This window comes from Hyperolius riggenbachi, chromosome 6 (genome assembly GCF_040937935.1).
Source record: "Hyperolius riggenbachi isolate aHypRig1 chromosome 6, aHypRig1.pri, whole genome shotgun sequence".
NCBI lineage: Eukaryota > Metazoa > Chordata > Amphibia > Anura > Hyperoliidae > Hyperolius > Hyperolius riggenbachi.
Window position 1 is genome coordinate 327,849,809 of NC_090651.1, and position 21,983 is coordinate 327,871,791.

At 51.1% G+C, this 21,983-nt stretch overlaps 1 protein-coding gene across 1 annotated transcript in view; it reads left to right on the forward strand.

The window, feature by feature from the left end:
• Positions 1 to 21,983, forward strand: part of LOC137522896 (carcinoembryonic antigen-related cell adhesion molecule 1-like) — a 340,663-nt gene that overhangs the window by 299,593 nt on the left and 19,087 nt on the right. The window contains exon 9 of the mRNA XM_068243031.1: positions 2,732 to 2,811. Coding sequence (XP_068099132.1) covers positions 2,732 to 2,811 — 80 coding nt within the window. The remainder of the gene's footprint in view (positions 1 to 2,731; positions 2,812 to 21,983) is intronic.

Here is a 21,983-nt window from a genome sequence, read left to right on the forward strand (position 1 = left end):
AATGGGCGTGAGTGTGGTGGCAGCCCCAGGACGGATAACGCCAATTGGCGTCAAGACTTGGGGCAGAGATTTGCTCCGCCATCAGTCTCCCAGCGGCGATCACCGCTAGTAGAATGTCGTCACCGTCTATTTACTTGGAACAGCGCTGCGACCTAAGGCAGCGCTGTACAGGGGACAGCCATGTCACTCGGCTGTCCCCTCCAGAAGCAGGAAAGTGATCTGCTGTGATAGGCTGAAGCCTATTACAGCTAATCATGCTGATAGGCTGACGGAGGGAGGGAGAGGGATAAATAATAAAAGTAAATTTATTTAAAAATAAATAATACAAATATTTGTAAAAAATAAACAAGCATGGGGGGGGGGGGGCAATTAGACCTCACCAACAGAAAGCTCTGTTGGTGGGGAGAAAAGGCGGGGGGGGGGGGATCACTTGTGTGCTGAGTGGTACGGCGGTGCAGTGGCCAATTCAGTGAAAAAGGGCCTGGTCTTTTGGGGGGTTAACACTGTGGTCCTCAAGTGGTAAGAAGGCAAAATTGTATTTAAAAGAATTTTAGGTGGTACAAAATGCATCAAAGGCAAGCACACCAAAATAAGTCAAAGGCAAGTGCACCGTATGTAAATGATGCAATGTGCCATTTATCATTTTAACTTTTGCTCAGTGTCTAGCTCTTATCTACTATTTTGTACTGTTTGTCTTCTTGTAGCTGTTAAAATTATCCTTCCTTTCAGCTTAAAAAGAGGATGTATTGGTGTTAAATGAAACTGTTAAATGTAGCTTTTAAAATTAGCCTTCCTTCCAGCTTGAAAGGAGAAAGTATTGGAATTAAAGAGGAACTGTAACCAAGAATTGAACTTCATCCCAATCACTATCTGATACACCCTTTCCCACAAGAGATCTTTACCTTTTCTCGAATAGCTCATCAGGGGGCCTTGAATGGCTGATATTGTGGTGAAACTCCTCCCATAGTGTGATGTCAGCCCATAGGTAATGACATCATACTATGGGAGCCTTGTTCCACTGTGGGAACTGCCAAAAAGCAGCATCTCCTTCTACAGACATCACCTAACAGCTGTAAACATGTCACAATGTGATATGTTTCAGAATGTAAATCGGGAAGAGGAAAGGTTTTACAATGTGCAAACACTGACTAAATCATTTATAATTATTGTAAAATTGTCATTTCGTTATTTTCACTGCAGTTCCTCTTTAAATGAAACAACACCTCTCCTGCTGTTTGGTGCTGAAAAAGGTGTTCAGGTTCTAAACCATGTGGTGCAGAATTTGATCACCAACGGTGAAGACATGGCCAGAAGCAGGAGAAGATGATATGAAGGAAGTAGCTGGCTAGACTTTCAAAACAGAAAGTCCAGCAACATTTAGAAAGCTACTGACAGTGGCGTAGCTAAGGAGCTGTGGGCCCCGATGCAAGTTTTACATTGGGGCCCCCCAAGCACTCTATACATAACAATTGATATGGCGCACCAAAACCTGCCAATGGCAACTACAGTGTCAGAGGTGCAAGAAGGGGATGGGAAATAGCTTGTTAATGATTACCACTATTCAAAGTATCTATAGAAGTGATTATTATGAGCACAGGACCAATAGAGAGCTAATTCTGCAGTTGAAGGAGGGCCCCTTTGGCCCAAGGGCCCTGATGCGGTCGCTACCTCTGCATCCCCTATTGCTACGCCCCTGGCTACTGAGACTTCACAGAGCTCCTTTTCTAGAGTGCAGAAAGCTACATAGATCAACCTTAGTTAAATGTTTTGCAATCCTTCACAGGAAAAAAAGATTTACTGTTTAACCACTTCTGGCCCCTGCTAATTGAAATCTATGCCATGTTTGGGACCTGTTATCCCGGCCAGGGCGTAGTTTTCAATTAGCCTGCTGCAACTTACCGCCGATCGTGCTCCTCTTCTGCTGCTGCAGCTCACTCGCCCTGATGCTAGTATGACAGCAGAGCTCTGTGAGTCAGTCAGGAGATGATTTAATTGGTTCCTGACCTTGCAATTACTGTGAGCCAATCGGCTCACATTGATCAGTGTCAGGAGCCTTTGTGGACCATTTTTACGAACAGGGCAGTTTCTAGGATAGATTTCACCCAGGGCGAGGGTGTAAAAATCACGCCCCCTCCCCCCACCACCGTGGAGCCGATATACCACTACCTTCAGCCGAATAGCCGATCCCATGCAGCTTCAAAGTCCTTCCTTTCCCAGCATCTGTCTCTGTAACAGGCAGCGCCCCCTGTGATGACATGCAGTACGTCATCACAGGGGGCGCTGTTACTGAAACAGTGAAACAGATACCGGGAAAGGAAAGACTTTGAAGCAGCTATTCGGCTGAAGGAAGGTAAGTTATTACTATTATGCCCGCTCCCACCGCCATTGTGCCCCCTCCTGCCGCAACAATCCAGCGCCCCGGGCGATTGCACGTATCGCACGCCCATAGAAACGGGGCTGCTCACGAATGCCCAGTACAGTTGCACTTTTCCATAGTTAGTAGAGTAGCCACAAGGAAGAATTTTGTCCTCACTGTATAGGTAGCCAGATGACTGCCTCCCTCCAGTATAGGGAGCTATGCTATACATCTACTTTAGAAGACACAATTATATTTTGTACTCTAATTACCAGTAATATATAATAACTGACTCTGGCCACAGGATTATCACTACTGGCAAAGATCCAAGTAATTATAAACATTACACTTTTTTAATTTATATCTTAATTTTAGAACCTCCTGGAGTTCCATTATATGAAAATGAAACTATTCCCCCATCACACATCTATTCAACTACTCTACCAGGAATTGAGGTAAGCTTTCAATGGCTTCTTTATTCTGAATTACCTTCATTGTCTGGGTTGAATGAAAGAATGTAGACAAATTGCAAAACATTCCGTACTTTACAGTCTTTCTAGAGGCTTTACCAGTCAGCAAACATCAATGCTCTCTCTGTAATAAGATAGAGCTAGTCTTTCCAAGAGCATCAGTTGGGTTATTATGATGGCAGTTCTAATCAGGGACAAAAGTAAAAATGTTTTTACATTTGATTCTGAAAAGTGTGATGTTAGGCTCAGGCTGTTATCACTGACCTGTGTTCCCAAACTATGAATTACCAAAAGACTGTAGCTACAAGGCTCTTTAAAAGGCAGATCATGTGCTTGCCTAAACAGGTGACTTTTTAGATGGTATTTTAAGATTTTAAAGGATACCTTAGTTCATATGAAAATTAAAAAAAAATGAGAGCAGGCATGTGTAGTGGGCTCTCCTCATGCTCACCAATCCCCCTGTTCTCCTCCATCCCCCTCCGTTATGCTGTGAAGACCGCCCAAACCTACTACAGAGTTGCAAGGGGCGGTGAAGACCAGGGATGCTCATCCGGATCCCGGGTACCCGGGTAACCCGGGTATCCGACCATTTTTCCGCTATCCGGGTTGGATCTGGATTCTGGATACCTGGGCCCAGATCCGGATAGCTATCTGCGGGTATCTGGCCACATAACCTAGGTACCCGCGGATATCCGGATCCGGGTACTGAAAGTAAGGAAATTATGTCATTGAGCCAATCAGAGGGCTCCCAGCAGAAGCCCTAGCATCCAATCACAGAGGGGAACCCTGGCCAGCCCCACCTGACCTCATTGAGCCAATCAAAGGCCTCCCAGCCTAAGCCCTGGCACCCAATCACAGAAGAGAACCCTGGCCAGCCTCCCTGTATAGTAAGGAGGGCTGGCATGATGAGACAGATAGTCCTTGCTTGTGTGTCTGGCTGGTCACTGACAGACTTGCTCCAGTACTGTTGGCTTAGCAAATGCTGTATACAGTGATAAACCTAAAGCTTTGAGTGCTAAACACCTTCACTACACTATTGTTCTATTGTTGCAATTGTTTGATTTAATTCACTCAGTTAGGTTCTGTCTGTGTCTGTGTGTGCTGTGCAGGCCAGCAGGACAGTATAGGTTAGGGAATATGATTACTGTGTTATTGTATTGTAGTTAGTACTGCAGTTAGTTGTTAGAGAGTAGTACTGTGTTAGCTTACTACAGATTACTGCAGTGCTGCTGTGCTGAGCATTGTCAGTGTGACAGTTAGACAGATAGGGCCTGATTCACAAAGTGGTGATAACTCAGTTATCACGCCTAAAAGACTTTAGGCGTGATAACCTTTGCACCGCTGAGTTAGCACCGCTTTGTGCTGGTTATCGCGCGCAAAGTCACGCGCAATCGCGCAATACCGCGCGCAGCGCCCATAGGCTTTAATGGGCGCATCGCGTGCACTGCACTGCACTTTGCGCGCGGGAATTTCGCACGAGTTTCATTTTATCACGCCTAAACTGAGTTTAGGCGTGATAAAGGGCTTTTCACAGGCGTGCAAACACTTTGCACCTCTTTGTGAATCAGGCCCATAGTGTGCACTGTCTGTCCTCTACTCTGCAGTCTGTCACTCCGTGCTGATTTGATTTAAAGTCCAACCCCTATTTTATTAAAGTAAAAGTACCCCACATCATCTGGTGACATCATCATGTATAAGTTGTACTATGTCTGCTGGCACCGGCAGCCGGGGGAGGGGCAGGAAGGGCAAGAGGACAGGGAGCAACATTACGGCCACCCTCAGAAGGTCTGCCGTGTCAGTGTCGACCCCAGCGGGCAGCCTACCCTCAGTCAGTGAGCTTTTCACTCCAGGCGCCACGTTTGAACTCAGGGCTGTTAGCCGCAAGGAGTGACGCAAGCTGGCGCTGGCTCCCACCACCACAGTGCCACAGGCCACTGCTGCTGATACCACCACCTATATTCAACCTAAAACACAATTGCGGTGTCATTTTTTGGAGGTGTCTGGGCTGAAAACTGTCATGTCCCAGTTGTGCGGTTGGACTTTGAACACAATGTGGGCTGCACGACCGTCGACCGCTGTCTGGAACCTATCCTGATGTCAATAATTTACAGGCCTCCCCTTTTTTTTTCAATTTATGTTAACCAAATAATAAATTAGTGTTTCCTTTTAAAAAAACATGATGCTACAAGCATCATTTACCCTAAAAACCCCTTTTTAAAGCTATTTAAAGGGCACTTCCGGTTTTTCTATCCGGATACCCGAATAGGTCGGGTATCCGCGGGTAATTTGGTCGGATATCCGAGTTCTCGCGGATATCCGCAAGGTCGGATCCGGATACCCGAATCGGATCCGGGTATCTGGGTACCCCGGTCCGAATACATTCGGGTTTTAAAAAGTACTACCCGAGCATCCCTGGTAAAGACTGCTCAGGCCCTGCCCGGCCATGCACGTCCTTGATCATGCACCTGGAGCCAGGAGCACTCTGGGCATGCACACTGTCACAACAATGTAAACGCGGAGAGCTCCCGGTTGTGGGCACACGATGAAGGACATGCATTGCCGGGCAGCATCTGTGCACTGACTCTCCTGATCCAGAAGTAGATTTTGGGGGTAATTACAGCATAACGTAGGGGGATGGAGGAGAACAGCGGAAGCTGTGGGCATAAGGAGAGCCTCCTACACATGCCTGCTTCCCCTGTGTTCACATTTTCATAAGGACTAAGGTATCCTTTAATGGTTCAGGAGTGATTTATAGAATTAGAAAGCACGAGAGGAAAATAAAAAGCACATGCTGTATGCAATAGTGCAAGTTGTGTCTGGAAATGTATGTATGAGTGTATGGAAGAATCAGATTGAAGAAGTGGATTAGATAATCCCCAGATTAAATATTGACTGGAAAGTTGACAACTACAGTACTTCCCTGGTAGACCACAAGGTATATAATTGCAGTTGTCTAATCAGGATGTAAAGATGAGGGTATATTTTTGCAGTATCCTACAGTCACAATTCAACTGCCAGGCTTACTTCCTTCTACCCCCTATCCAATCTAGGTGTGTGTGTGTGTGTGTGTGTGTGTGTGTGTGTGTGTGTGTGTGTGTGTGTGTGTGTGTGTGTGTGTGTGTGTGTGTGTGTGTGTGTGTGTGTGTGTGTGTGTGTGTGTGTGTGTGTGTGTGTGTGTGTGTGTGTGTGTGTGTGTGTGTGTGTGTGTGTGTGTGTGTGTGTGTGTGTGTGTGTGTGTGTGTGTGTGTGTGTGTGTGTGTGTGTGTGTGTGTGTGTGTGTGTGTGTGTGTGTGTGTGTGTGTGTGTGTGTGTGTGTGTGTGTGTGTGTGTGTGTGTGTGTGTGTGTGTGTGTGTGTGTGTGTGTGTGTGTGTGTGTGTGTGTGTGTGTGTGTGTGTGTGTGTGTGTGTGTGTGTGTGTGTGTGTGTGTGTGTGTGTGTGTGTGTGTGTGTGTGTGTGTGTGTGTGTGTGTGTGTGTGTGTGTGTGTGTGTGTGTGTGTGTGTGTGTGTGTGTGTGTGTGTGTGTGTGTGTGTGTGTGTGTGTGTGTGTGTGTGTGTGTGTGTGTGTGTGTGTGTGTGTGTGTGTGTGTGTGTGTGTGTGTGTGTGTGTGTGTGTGTGTGTGTGTGTGTGTGTGTGTGTGTGTGTGTGTGTGTGTGTGTGTGTGTGTGTGTGTGTGTGTGTGTGTGTGTGTGTGTGTGTGTGTGTGTGTGTGTGTGTGTGTGTGTGTGTGTGTGTGTGTGTGTGTGTGTGTGTGTGTGTGTGTGTGTGTGTGTGTGTGTGTGTGTGTGTGTGTGTGTGTGTGTGTGTGTGTGTGTGTGTGTGTGTGTGTGTGTGTGTGTGTGTGTGTGTGTGTGTGTGTGTGTGTGTGTGTGTGTGTGTGTGTGTGTGTGTGTGTGTGTGTGTGTGTGTGTGTGTGTGTGTGTGTGTGTGTGTGTGTGTGTGTGTGTGTGTGTGTGTGTGTGTGTGTGTGTGTGTGTGTGTGTGTGTGTGTGTGTGTGTGTGTGTGTGTGTGTGTGTGTGTGTGTGTGTGTGTGTGTGTGTGTGTGTGTGTGTGTGTGTGTGTGTGTGTGTGTGTGTGTGTGTGTGTGTGTGTGTGTGTGTGTGTGTGTGTGTGTGTGTGTGTGTGTGTGTGTGTGTGTGTGTGTGTGTGTGTGTGTGTGTGTGTGTGTGTGTGTGTGTGTGTGTGTGTGTGTGTGTGTGTGTGTGTGTGTGTGTGTGTGTGTGTGTGTGTGTGTGTGTGTGTGTGTGTGTGTGTGTGTGTGTGTGTGTGTGTGTGTGTGTGTGTGTGTGTGTGTGTGTGTGTGTGTGTGTGTGTGTGTGTGTGTGTGTGTGTGTGTGTGTGTGTGTGTGTGTGTGTGTGTGTGTGTGTGTGTGTGTGTGTGTGTGTGTGTGTGTGTGTGTGTGTGTGTGTGTGTGTGTGTGTGTGTGTGTGTGTGTGTGTGTGTGTGTGTGTGTGTGTGTGTGTGTGTGTGTGTGTGTGTGTGTGTGTGTGTGTGTGTGTGTGTGTGTGTGTGTGTGTGTGTGTGTGTGTGTGTGTGTGTGTGTGTGTGTGTGTGTGTGTGTGTGTGTGTGTGTGTGTGTGTGTGTGTGTGTGTGTGTGTGTGTGTGTGTGTGTGTGTGTGTGTGTGTGTGTGTGTGTGTGTGTGTGTGTGTGTGTGTGTGTGTGTGTGTGTGTGTGTGTGTGTGTGTGTGTGTGTGTGTGTGTGTGTGTGTGTGTGTGTGTGTGTGTGTGTGTGTGTGTGTGTGTGTGTGTGTGTGTGTGTGTGTGTGTGTGTGTGTGTGTGTGTGTGTGTGTGTGTGTGTGTGTGTGTGTGTGTGTGTGTGTGTGTGTGTGTGTGTGTGTGTGTGTGTGTGTGTGTGTGTGTGTGTGTGTGTGTGTGTGTGTGTGTGTGTGTGTGTGTGTGTGTGTGTGTGTGTGTGTGTGTGTGTGTGTGTGTGTGTGTGTGTGTGTGTGTGTGTGTGTGTGTGTGTGTGTGTGTGTGTGTGTGTCAGACTTACTGGTAGTGCCGAGTAAAACCAGCCAGTCCATTTGAGAGAGTTAAATAGTTCTAGAGAGTTCATTAGAGTTCAGTAAAAAATGAGAATGCACTTGTAACAGTCAAAACTTTACCATTTCAAGGACTATGAGGTTCCATGAAAGTCTGATTTAGGACTAGGAATTTAGATACAAATGTTTCTTTCAATGTGCTATTTTCATTTCAGGTAAGACTTAAAGGTAACCTTAAGTCAGGGTAAAAAAAATAAGTTTAACTCACATGGGGCTTCCCTCAGCCCCCTGCAGCTGATCGGTGCCCTCGCAGCCCCGCTCCGATGGTCCTGGACCCGCTGGAGACCACTTCCAGTTTCACTGTCACCGGCCGACAGGCTGGGAATGCGAGTGATTCTTCGCGTTCCCAGCCACAATAGCACCCCCTATGCTGCTATTGCGGCATTCGGAGCGGGGCTGCGAGGGCACCGATCAGCTGCAGGGGGCTCATTTTTTTCCCTGACTTAAAGTTACCTTTAAGAATAATGTATTTGTGAAGGGCCAATCTGGTGATGGGGCATGGATTGCCTACCATAACTACCCTTAAACATTAAATCAATGTTCCACACATTAAATGTATCCTTGAAAGGGAAAAAAAGGTTCTTTGTGGACTCAAAGCAACCTTTAGCTGTATTAGCAGGTGGCAGAAAATATATTCACCCCACATGAGGCTTGGGTGAATTTAAATAAATTGGAAATAGTATAAATTGGATTATGAACAGTCAGTGTTTTCCAGAGGCATATCGGGGTAATACAGCGCCTAGGGCAAACACTGCAATTGTGCCCCCCTTCCCACTCCCCCATAAACATAGCAGGGTGCTGGTTGTGGTCAGGGTGCTGGCTGTGGGAAGGATGTTAGGTACAGGCTGGGGCAGGGAGCTAGCTGTGGACAGGGTGCTGTGTGCAGGCTGGGGCAGGGTGCTGGCTGTGATCAGGGTGCTGGGTGGCAGCTGTGGGCAGGATACTGGATGTGAGCAGGGTGCTGGGTGCTGTCTAGGGCAGGGTGCCATTACAGACCTCAGATCAGTGGCAATCGGTCCTCGTCACTGTGCTGCCTCCCTGACTGTCCTGGTGCCACAACTGCTGCCGCTGCCTGAGCATCATCTTCATTCAAGCAGGGTTGCTCGGGTAGCAATTTTTAATACCCGCCCGGATCCGGATCCAGGTACCCAGATATCCGGGTCCAATACGGATATCCGGATCCGACCTTGCGGATATCCGGATCCGATTCGGATATCCGACCAAATTACCCGCGGGTACCCGACCTATTCGGGTATCCGGATAGAAAAAACGGAAGTGCCCTTTAAATAGCTTTAAAGAGGAACTCCAGTGAAAATAATTTAATATAAAAAGGTGCTTAATTTTTACAATAATTATGTATACATGATTTAGTCAGAGTTTGCTCATTGTAAAATCTTTCCTCTCCCAGATTCACATTCTGACATGTATTACATGGTGACATTGTTACTGTGGGCAGATTATGTAGCTGTTCTGGCTTTAACAGACAGCTATAAACAGCCATTTCCTGTGTGTGTCATTGTTACATTGTGGCAGTTTGCCCAGAGTACCGTACGGTACCAGAGCCTCTTGTGGGAGGGGTTTCAGCACAAAATCAGTCATACAGCGCCCCCTGATGGTCTGTTTGTGAAAATCATTATATTTTTCATGTAAAAGTGGGTATCAGCTACTGATTGGGATAAAGTTCAATTCTTGGTCAGAGTTTCTCTTTAAAAAGGGTTTTTTTAAAGGGAAACACTAATTTATTAATTGGTGGGCATAAAATGAACTAGGTTCCAGACAGCAGTCGTGCAGCCCACATTGTGTCCAAAGTCCAATCGCACAACTGGGACATGACAGTTTTCAGCCCAGACGCCTCCAAAAATGACACCGCAATTGTGTTTTGGGTTGAATATAGGTGGTGGTATCAGCAGCAGTGGCCTGTGGTAGAGGCCTGCAGCGGGTCGGGTACCCGCGGGAACCCACGGGTAACCCGAAATGCGGGTCGGGTGCGGGTACCCAAATTGATTTAAGCTGCGGGTGCGGGTCAGGTGCAGGTAGCGAGTTGCGGGTGCGGGTAGCGTTTGCCGGTAGCGGTCTGCGGGTGCGGGTCGCGGGTAGTGAAAGAAAGTATGTAAACCTTCTTTAGCTTTGGTTTGTGTATAAAAATAGGTTTTATTAACTTTACAGCTCAATGTTACTTTAAATGTGCACTTTATAAGAAAATGTAAAAAAGCGGGTCGCGGGTAGTGGGTCAGGTAGCGGGCCTGCGGGTCGCGGGTCGGGTGCAGGTAGCTGTTCAGCGGTTGCGGGTCGGGTTGCGGGTATCAAATTCACCAGAAAGTGGGTCGCGGGTGCGGGTCGGGTGCGGGTATGAAAAAGTGGACCCGCACAGGCCTCTAGCCTGTGGCACTGTGGCGGTGGGAGCCAGCGCCAGCTTGCTTCAGCCTCTTGAACTCCTCATGCTCAACAACATGGTTTTTGGCCAGATGGGTGATGAAGCTGGAGCTGCTATACTTGTAGGGGTCACAACCTCTGCTCATCTGTAGTTTGCACACATTGCATATGGCAAACTTGCTGTCCAATGAGGGCAGAGTGAAAAACCGCCAGATTGGGGAGGCGAAGACTCCCCTGCGGCCTGAATGGGATACTGCGGCTTTTCTCCCTGCGGCGGTTGGGGGTTGAGTGGTGCAGCTGGTGGTAGCGGCAGAAGGATGTGGTGGGTCCCGCATTCCACAGCCACTGTCTGCAATGCTGATCCTCCATGCCAAACCCACCAACGCATCCTCCTCCTCAGAGTCAGAGCTGAGATCCCCATCCTGTGGATGGTAGTCACGGTCCTTCATCCCATCATCAACATCATACCCCCCTCCTCAAACTCCTTGTGGCTAACAGCCCTGAGTTCAATCGTGGTGCCTGGAGTGAAAAGCTCGCTGACTGAGGGTAGGCTGCCTGCTGGGGTCAACACTGACACAGCAGACCTTCTGAGGGTGGCCGTAATGTTGCTCCCTGTCAGTGGTGCTCACCGCCAGGTCGTGATCACGCTTACGTGTGGATTCACGACCATTTTGACGCATTCCGCCTCGGACACGCTAAGCCGTGAATAGATTTTCAATCACAAAAATCTGCTTCGGCTTCGCGTGAATGCGGACAGAAATCCGCATTCACGCTCGTGAAACCCGGCGCTGAAGTCGTGGTTAGCGGAAATGCGTCAAACTATGCGGAAGTGACACATTGCAGGCCAATCAGAGGGCCCAGCCAGGCCCTAGCAACCAATCACAGGAGGGGAGCTATGCCCTCCCCTCCTAAATATAAAGCGGCGGCCATGATGGAAAAGCTCTGTCCTTGCTAGACTGTGGTGCTGAGAGGATTATCTCCAGGCCATTGTTGTTTGAGCAAGTGCATTTATTGTGTTAAAAACAAAGCGTTTTTTTTTGCTAACACTGCTCTTATACTGTACACAGTTAGCTAGTCAGTGAGTGATTGCTGTAGTTAGTTGTAGTCAGTGTAGTGTAGTGGGAGTGTGGGAGTCTAGTGATTATTTAACTGTGTGTAGTGCAGGCAGGTTCAGTGCTGCAGTGTAGTCAGTGTAGTGGGAGTGGGGATTATCTGTGTGTAGTGCAGGCAGGCAGGTTAGTGCAGCTGCAGTGTTCACTTGTATATTCCAGTGACAGTTATACACTTGTACTATTTGCAGGCAGCCAGTCACACCGCCGGTGCCGCCATTCTCTGCCAGCGCTGTTCATTCATTCTGTCAGTGACCTTGTGCCGTGCCCAGTGCCCACTGCTCGCTCGCTGGCATATAAGCATCTCATTACACACTTGTATATTATTTCAGTGACAGTTATACACTTCACTTGTACTATTTGCAGGCAGCCAGTCACACCACCGGCACCGCCACTCTCTGCCAGCGCTGTTCATTCATTCTGTCAGTGACCTTGTGCCGTGCCCAGTGTCCACTGCTCGCTCACTGGCATATAAGCATCTCATTACACAGTGTGACATCCTTGTGTGCCCACTGCATCCTTTAGTGACCTAGTTGTATATCCAGTGCCCACTGCTGTGCCCACTGCATCCTTCAGTGACCTTGTACTGTGCCCACTGCATCCTTCAGTGACCTAGTTGTATATCCAGGGCCCACTGCTGTGCCCACTGCATCCTTCAGTGACCTTGTACTGTGCCCACTGCATCCTTCAGTGACCTAGTTGTATATCCAGTTCCCACTGCTGTGCCCACTGCATCCTTCAGTGACCTTGTACTGTGCCCACTGCATCCTTCAGTGACCTAGTTGTATATCCAGTGCCCACTGCTGTGCCCACTGCATCCTTCAGTGACCTTGTACTGTGCCCACTGCATCCTTCAGTGACCTAGTTGTATATCCAGTGCCCACTGCTGTGCCCACTGCATCCTTCAGTGACCTTGTACTGTGCCGAGTGCCCACTGCATCCTTCAGTGACCTAGTTGTATATCCAGTGCCCACTGCTGTGCCCACTGCATCCTTCAGTGACCTTGTACTGTGCCCACTGCATCCTTCAGTGACCTGGCTGTATATCCAGTGCCCACTGCTGTGCCCACTGCATCCTTCAGTGACCTAGTTGTATATCCAGTGCCCACTGCTGTGCCCACTGCATCCTTCAGTGACCTTGTACTGTGCCCAGTGCCCACTGCATCCTTCAGTGACCTAGTTGTATATCCAGTGCCCACTGCTGTGCCCACTGCATCCTTCAGTGACCTTGTACTGTGCCCACTGCATCCTTCAGTGACCTAGTTGTATATCCAGTGCCCACTGCTGTGCCCACTGCATCCTTCAGTGACCTTGTACTGTGTCCACTGCATCCTTCAGTGACCTAGTTGTATATCCAGTGCCCACTGCATCCTTCAGTGACCTTGTACTGTGCCCAGTGCCCACTGCATCCTTCAGTGACCTAGTTGTATATCCAGTGCCCACTGCTGTGCCCACTGCATCCTTCAGTGACCTTGTACTGTGCCCAGTGCCCACTGCATCCTTCAGTGACCTAGTTGTATATCCAGTGCCTACTGCTGTGCCCACTGCATCCTTCAGTGACCTTGTACTGTGCCCAGTGCCCACTGCATCCTTCAGTGACCTAGTTGTATATCCAGTGCCCACTGCATCCTTCAGTGACCTTGTACTGTGCCCACTGCATCCTTCAGTGACCTAGTTGTATATCCAGTGCCCACTGCTGTGCCCACTGCATCCTTCAGTGACCTAGTTGTATATCTAGTGCCCACTGCTGTGCCCACTGCATCCTTCAGTGACCTAGTTGTATATCCAGTGCCCACTGCTGTGCCCACTGCATCCTTCAGTGACCTTGTACTGTGCCCACTGCATCCTTCAGTGCCGTTGTACTGTGCCTGGTGCATCCTTCAGTGACCTTGTACTGTGCCCACTGCATCCAGTGATTCATTACTAGCAACATGTCTGGCAGGGTTTCGCGGGGTGAGAGGAAAGGGAGTTCAATTGCCTCAGCCACTTCTGGGACTGCTCCACGTCCAGGGAGAGGACGCCCAGCTGTACGTGGTCGTGATGCAGCAGAAAGGGGGGCAACAAAGCATGGGCCGAGTCAGCGGACGCCATTGTCCAAATATTTTAAAGTTTCTGGTCCCCGTGTGGTGGTTGAGCAAATGGAACCTGACGTACTCATGGACATCATGACTTCCTCCCAGACCTCTACTGTGAGCACCACTCCAGGCAGCAGCAGCAGCAGCCAACGTCCCACGCTTGTTGTGACATCCACCCCAGCACCCACTGGTCAGCAGCCCTCCCAGGATGACAGCGTTCTGTCCCTCAGTCCGGCATCTGGGAACCTGCTGATGCAAAAAGCTCAGGACTTACTGGGGACTGATGTGGCAGAGATTGAGATCGGGCCACAATCACAAGCGTTGTTGAGTTCTGGTGATGAAGAAGAGGGGTCTGTGTCTGGGGATGTAGGGACAGAAGAGGAGGCGGGGGAGTCAGAGGAAGAGCTGGATTATGATGATGCTGCTGATGATGACGACGTTGTGGACCCTAACTATGCGCAGCCTGCTGAGTCCAGGGAAGAATGGTCAGAGCAGGATGACAAGTCACCTCGGCCTAGGCAAGCATATCGCCATATGTCAGGCAGGGGCAGGGGCATCGGCAGCAGTGGGCGTGGAGGAAGTAGACAGGACACTGCTTCAGCCGGCACCACCACCATGCAACCCCCGGCAACTACTACCACACATTGTTCCGCTGCACCCTCTGCTAGTGGGGGCCGCAGTAAATTAAAGTCACCAGTGTGGGATTGCTTTGACGAATGTACTGATGACAAAAGGTATGCGGTGTGCAGGTTATGCAGCAAAAGATTGAGCCGTGGGAAAAGTCTGAGCAAGATGGGTACCTCATCCCTCCAGGGCCACCTGAGAAGCCGCCACTGCCACGAGTATGCGGAGTTTAAGAGGAAGCAGGCACTGCTGGCAGGGGTTCCTGAGAGCAGAAGGCCCACCAGCGCAGCAGCATCATCCCTCCCTCAGGGTCGTGAATCCCCCACAGCAGCAGCAGTAGTAGCACGCAAGCGCTCTTCCACCTCGGCTACTCAGGACACAGACAATGAGGCTGGCAGCCAGTGGTCGTCTCTCTCCTCTGTCTCCCCTGCATCCCAGCGTCTTCAGACCCTGCTGAGCGACATCTTTCAGGGTCTGACCAAGCCTCTGCCTCCAAGCCACAGGCGGATCCGCAAACTAAATGGCTTGCTGGCCCGGGCCATGGCATCACAGCTGCTTCCCTACTCCCTGGTGCAGGAGGGGAGCGCCATGCGGACGCTGCTCCAATTTGGCATCCCCGAGTGGCAAGTCCCCAGTCGCCACTATTTCAGCAGGAGCGCGATCCCAGCACTCCACAAGTTTGTGGTGGAAAACGTGGCCCGTTCCCTGGACTACTCTGTGGGCAAGCGGGTCCACGTGACCATGGACTCGTGGAGTAGCAGATTTGGGACAGGTTGCTACCTGTCCTTTACGGCCCACTGGGTGACACTGATGGAAGGGAGGGAGGACAAGAGCGCATCAGCCCAGCTAGTGGTGCCACCATGTGGGATCAGGGGGGATGCAGAAGGGTCCTGTCACGACACTCCCTCTGCACCCGGAAAGCAAGCCCGCCTCGGCAGCAGCAGCGCCAAGCCTCGGCACTGCCAAGCCCTTTTAAAATTGGTGACCCTGGGGAAGGAGAGGCTTACGGCCACCAACGTCCTGGCCGCCCTCAGGAAGCAGGAGCGGAGGTGGCTGACCCCCAGAGGCCTGGAAGTGGGGTATGTGGCAGCCGATAACGGGGCCAACCTGGTGGCAGCAGTGCAGCAGGGAAACCTCCAGCACATCCCCTGCTTGGCCCACGTGCTCAATCTTGTGGTGCAGCGCTTCTTGCGCACCTACCAGGGGATGAGCGAGCTGCTGCAGGATGCCCGGGCGGTGGTACGCTTTTTCCGCCTGTCAGCCACTGCCTCTGCACTCTTGTCCACCTTACAGCAGCAGTATGGAAGGCCACAACACTGGCTGATCATCGACATGCCAGTTCCCTGGAATTCGACTCTGGCCATGTTGGAGCGGCTGTGTCAGCACAGGCTGGCTCTTAGGGCCTACATGCTAGACCCAAGTGTCCCCAGCAACCAGCAAGTCCCCATGATTACTGCCACTCAGTGGACACTGATGCAGCAAGTATGCCTGGTGCTGAGTCCCTTCCTGGAGGCAACCAAGATGGTCAGTGAGGAGCGGGCCTCTGTGTGCCAGTGGGTGCCCTTGGTTTGTCTACTGGAGCAGGCAATGGACAATTTAATTGAGCATGGGGATGAAGCCCTGAGGCAGTTGGAAGAACAGGAGAAGATGGCAGCACAGTCCAGCTCAGAGGAGGGCTCACAGCAGGTAGTGGAAGAGTTGGAGGTCCCTAACCTGAATGAGGAGGAGGAGGAGGAGCAGAGTGCAGCAGGCATTGTACGTGGATGGCGGTTTGAGGAGGACAACGACATGGCACAGGAAGAGGACAGGCATGCGTTATGGGACAATGGCGAGGATGAGGAAGATCTTGCTGGCAGGGCCCACTTGTTTCCCATGGCTGTGCACATGTTGCGCTGCCTTCGCAGGGACCCCCGGGTGATCCAGATGCGTTCAAGGGAGGACATCTGGATTACCTTGATGCTTGATCCCCGTCTGAAGGGGAAGCTGGGAGACTTAATGACGCCATCCACCACCGAGCACCGCACAAGGGAGTTGAAGGAGACCCTTGTGCGCAGACTACTGGAAGCATTCCCCCAGCCTTCCACCCCCACTGTAACTGCTCTGCCAAGCCAGCAAGAGGTGCCTGCCATTGCCACTAGCAGCACAACAACAACCAGCAGCAGCAGCAGCAGCAACTGGCGCCCCGGAGACCTGAAGAGCCTAAGCAAGAGCCTGTATGCAGTGCAGCAGCCCAGAACAGAGGTGCCCGCCACAGCATCCACCACCAACCAGCATAAGCAACGACTGACCACCATGGTGTCTGACTATATGGGGTCATCCAGCGGGCTCAATGACACCGACAGCCCCGTGGACCCCTTGGAGTACTGGGCCAAGAGACTGGACATCTGGAGCAAGCTTTCCCAGTATGCCCTGGAACTCCTATCCTGCCCTCCTTCCAGTGTCCTCTCAGAGAGATGCTTTAGTGCGGCCGGTGGCGTGGACACAGAGAAGCGCTCTCGGCTCTCCCACGCCTCTGTGGACAAACTCACCTTCCTGAAAATCAACCAGGCTTGGGTGGAAGGTGAGTTCCTGGCCCCTATTGTCGGACACAGGGGGACATGAAGTGGCTGCTGCATGTGCTGTTGTTAACTATGCCTGCCTTTATAAAGACAGTTACTACCTGCCTAGTGCCTACCTTGGTTAATTTTTTGGTGTTATGGTACCACTACCAGTAAGTTGCCATGGTCCTCCTTCTGAGCTGCTGAACTGACCGCCCGCTTTGTCCTCCTGACTCAGTCGCTACTACACTCTGCGTTCACACTGCCCGGGTCACTGGGTGCATTTAATTTTTTGGCCAGCACTATGATGCTGTGCTGCTACTACTACCACCAGTATGTTGCCATAGTCCTTCTGTGCTGCTGAACTGACCGCCCGCATTGTCCTCCTCCTCCTGACTCAGTCCCTTCCACCAATGTACTCTGTCTGCGTTCACACTGCCCGGGTCACCGGGTGCATTTAATTTTTTAGCCAGCACTATGACGCTGTGCTACTACTACTACCACCAGTATGTTGGCATGGTCCTTCTGTGCTGCTGCTGCTGAACTGACCGCCCGCATTGTCCTCCTCCTCCTGACTCAGTCGCTTCCCGCTGCTGCACTCTGCGTTCACACTGCCCGGGTCACTGGGTGCATTTCATTTTTTGGCCAGCACTATGACGCTGTGCTGCTACTACTACCACCAGTATGTTGCCATAGTCCTTCTGTGCTGCTGCTGCTGAACTGAACGCCCGCTTTGTCCTCCTCCTGCTCCTGACTCAGTCGCTACCACGGTACCACCAATGCACTCTGTCTGTGTTATGACTGCCCGGGTCACCGGGTGCATTTAATTTTTTGGCCAGCTGTGCTGCTACTACTACCACCAGTATGTTGCCATGGTCCTTCTGTGCTGCTGCTGCTGCTGAACTGAACGCCTGCTTTGTCCTCCTCCTCCTCCTGACTCAGTCGCTACCACGGTACCACCAATGCACTCTGTCTGCGTTATCACTGCCCAGGTCACCTGGTGCATTTAATTTTTTGGCCAGCACTATGACGCTGTGCTGCTACTACTACCACCAGTGTGTTGCCATGGTCCTTCTGTGCTGCTGCTGCTGCTGAACTGAACGCCCGCTTTGTCCTCCTCCTCCTCCTGACTCAGTCGCTACCACGGTACCACCAATGCACTCTGTCTGCGTTATCACTGCCCGGGTCACCTGGTGCATTTAATTTTTTGGCCAGCACTATGATGCTGTGCTGCTACTACTACCACCAGTATGTTGCCATGGTCCTTCTGTGCTGCTGCTGCTGCTGAACTGAACGCCCGCTTTGTCCTCCTCCTGACTCAGTTGCTACCACGGTACCACCAATGCACTCTGTCTGCGTTATCACTGCCCGGGTCACCGGGTGCATTTAATTATTTGGCCAGCACTATGACGCTGTGCTGCTACTACTACCACCAGTATGTTGCCATGGTCCTTCTGTGCTGCTGCTGCTGCTGCTGAAATGAACGCCCGCTTTGTCCTCCTCCTGACTCAGTCGCTACCACGGTACCACCAATGCACTCTGTCTGCGTTATTACTGCCCGGGTCACCGAGTGCATTGTCCTCCTCCTCCTGACTCAGTCCCTTCCACCAATGTACTCTGTCTGCGTTCACACTGCCCGGGTCACCGGTGCATTTAATTTTTTGGCCAGCACTATGACGCTGTGCTACTACTACTACCACCACCAGTATGTGGCATGGTCCTTCTGTGCTGCTGCTGCTGAACTGACCGCCCGCATTGTCCTCCTCCTTCTGACTCAGTCGCTTCCCGCTGCTGCACTCTGCGTTCACACTGCCCGGGTCACTGGGTGCATTTCATTTTTTGGCCAGCACTATGACGCTGTGCTGCTACTACTACCACCAGTATGTTGCCATAGTCCTTCTGTGCTGCTGCTGCTGAACTGAACGCCCGCTTTGTCCTCCTCCTGCTCCTGACTCAGTCGCTACCACGGTACCACCAATGCACTCTGTCTGTGTTATGACTGCCCGGGTCACCGGGTGCATTTAATTTTTTGGCCAGCTGTGCTGCTACTACTACCACCAGTGTGTTGCCATGGTCCTTCTGTGCTGCTGCTGCTGCTGAACTGAACGCCCGCTTTGTCCTCCTCCTCCTCCTGACTCAGTCGCTACCACGGTACCACCAATGCACTCTGTCTGCGTTATCACTGCCCGGGTCACCTGGTGCATTTAATTTTTTGGCCAGCACTATGATGCTGTGCTGCTACTACTACCACCAGTATGTTGCCATGGTCCTTCTGTGCTGCTGCTGCTGAACTGAACGCCCGCTTTGTCCTCCTCCTGACTCAGTTGCTACCACGGTACCACCAATGCACTCTGTCTGCGTTATCACTGCCCGGGTCACCGGGTGCATTTAATTATTTGGCCAGCACTATGACGCTGTGCTGCTACTACTACCACCAGTATGTTGCCATGGTCCTTCTGTGCTGCTGCTGCTGAAATGAACGCCCGCTTTGTCCTCCTCCTGACTCAGTCGCTACCACGGTACCACCAATGCACTCTGTCTGCGTTATTACTGCCCGGGTCACCGAGTGCATTGTCCTCCTCCTCCTGACTCAGTCCCTTCCACCAATGTACTCTGTCTGCGTTCACACTGCCCGGGTCACCGGTGCATTTAATTTTTTGGCCAGCACTATGACGCTGTGCTACTACTACTACCACCAGTATGTTGGCATGGTCCTTCTGTGCTGCTGCTGCTGAACTGACCGCCCGCATTGTCCTCCTCCTTCTGACTCAGTCGCTTCCCACTGCTGCACTCTGCGTTCACACTGCCCGGGTCACTGGGTGCATTTAATTTTTTGGCCAGCACTATGACGCTGTGCTGCTACTACTACCACCAGTATGTTGCCATGGTCCTTCTGTGCTGCTGCTGCTGCTGAACTGAATGCCCGCTTTGTCCTCCTCCTCCTGACTCAGTCGCTACCACGGTACCACCAATGCACTCTGTCTGCGTTATCACTGCCCGGGTCACCTGGTGCATTTAATTTTTTGGCCAGCACTATGACGCTGTGCTGCTACTACTACCACCTGTATGTTGCCATGGTCCTTCTGTGCTGCTGCTGCTGCTGAACTGAACGCCCGCTTTGTCCTCCTCCTCCTCCTGACTCAGTCGCTACCACGGTACCACCAATGCACTCTGTCTACGTTATCACTGCCCGGGTCACCTGGTGCATTTAATTTTTTGGCCAGCACTATGACGCTGTGCTGCTACTACTACCACCAGTATGTTGCCATGGTCCTTCTGTGCTGCTGCTGCTGAACTGAACGCCCGCTTTGTCCTCCTCCTGACTCAGTCGCTACCACGGTACCACCAATGCACTCTGTCTGCGTTATCACTGCCCGGGTCACTGGGTGCATTTAATTTTTTGGCCAGCACTATGACGCTGTGCTGCTACTACTACCACCAGTATGTTGCCATGGTCCTTCTGTGCTGCTGCTGCTGCTGCTGAGCTGAACGCCCGCTTTGTCCTCCTCCTGACTCAGTCGCTACCACGGTACCACCAATGCACTCTGTCTGCGTTATCACTGCCCGGGTCACCGAGTGCATTTAATTTTTTGGCCAGCACTATGACACTGTGCTACTACTACTACCACCAGTATGTTGGCATGGTCCTTCTGTGCTGCTGCTGCTGAACTGACCGCCCGCATTGTCCTCCTCCTCCTGACCCAGTCGCTTCCCGCTGCTGCACTCTGCGTTCACACTGCTCGGGTCACTGGGTGCATTCAATTTTTTGGCCAGCACTATGACGCTGTGCTGCTACTACTACCACCAGTATGTTGCCATGGTCCTTCTGTTCTGTGCTGCTGAACTGACCGCCCGCATTGTCCTCCTCCTCCTGACTCAATCGCTTCCACAAATGTACTCTGTCTGCGGTCACACTGCCCGGGTCACCGGGTTCATTTAATTTTTTGGCCAGCACTATGACGCTGTGCTGCTACTACTACCACCGGTATGTTTCCATGGTCCTTCTGTGCTGCTGAATTGACCGCCCGCATTGTCCTCCTCCTCCTGACTCACTCGCTTCCCGCTGCTGCACTCTGCGTTCACACTGCCCGGGTCACTGGGTGCATTTAATTTTTTGGCCAGCACTATGACGCTGTGCTGCTACTACTACCACCAGTATGTTGCCATGGTCCTTCTGTGCTGCTGCTGCTGAACTGACCGCCCGCATTGTCCTCCTCCTCCTGACTCAGTCGCTTCCCGCTGCTGCGCTCTGCGTTCACACTGCCCAGGTCACTGGGTGTATTTAATTTTTTGGCCAGCACTATGACGCTGTGCTACTACTACTACCACCAGTAGTCCTTCTGTTCTGTGCTGCTGAACTGACCGCCCGCATTGTCCTCCTCCTCCTGACTCACTCGCTTCCACCAATGTACTCTGTCTGCGTTCACACTGCCCGGGTCACCGGGTGCATTTAATTTTTTGGCCAGCACTATGACGCTGTGCTGCTACTACTACTACTACCAGTATGTTGCCGTGGTCCTTCTGTGCTGCTGAACTGACCGCCCGCATAGTCCTTCCCCTGACTCAGTCGCTACCACCACTGCACTCTGCGTTCACACTGCCCGTGTCCACTGACAACTCTGCTGCGATGTCATTGCTAATTGCTGCAAAAAAAAAAAAAAATACAAAAACCTCTCTGGGGCCTTTTTGGCGTCAGCCACTCATCCTCCTCCAGCGGTACCTTCGCCGCCAAGTGCCATTTGAACTCGCCTTCACCTCTTTGATTGCTTAACGCGTATATCCCTTTTTAAAACCACGTATTACCAATTAATAGCCCCATTTACAGTGGTGATTTGTCTTTAAAAGCCATTAAAAAAAAAATTTGGGAATTTTTTATGTTGAAGTTATGTTGCCCCTTATCACCTCGATAATCCATGCAATTTGGGGGATTGTAGCATGTATGGGGGATTTGTTATTAACGTTAAAAGAAAATCCGCCTCCGGGCGGGAATCCACGCGTGATTACGCCATTCACGGCAGAAAATCCGTGTGGTTGCGTGGACGTGGACGAAAATCCGCATGCGGCAGGGCCGAATGCGGATTTTTTTTTGCAACCACGCGGATTGCCGAATTCGTGGATGAGGCACATCTGAGCATCCCTGCTCCCTGTCCTCTTGCCCTTGCTGCCCCTCCCCCGGCTGCCGGTGCCAGCAGACATAGTACAACTTATACATGATGATGTCACCAGATGATGTGGGGTACTTTTACTTTAATGAAATCGGGGTTGGACTTTAAATCAAATCAGCACGGAGGAGTGACAGACCGCAGAGTAGAGGACAGACAGTGCACACTATCAGTCTAACTGTCACACTGACAATGCTCAGCACAGCAGCACTGCAGTAATCTGTAGTAAACT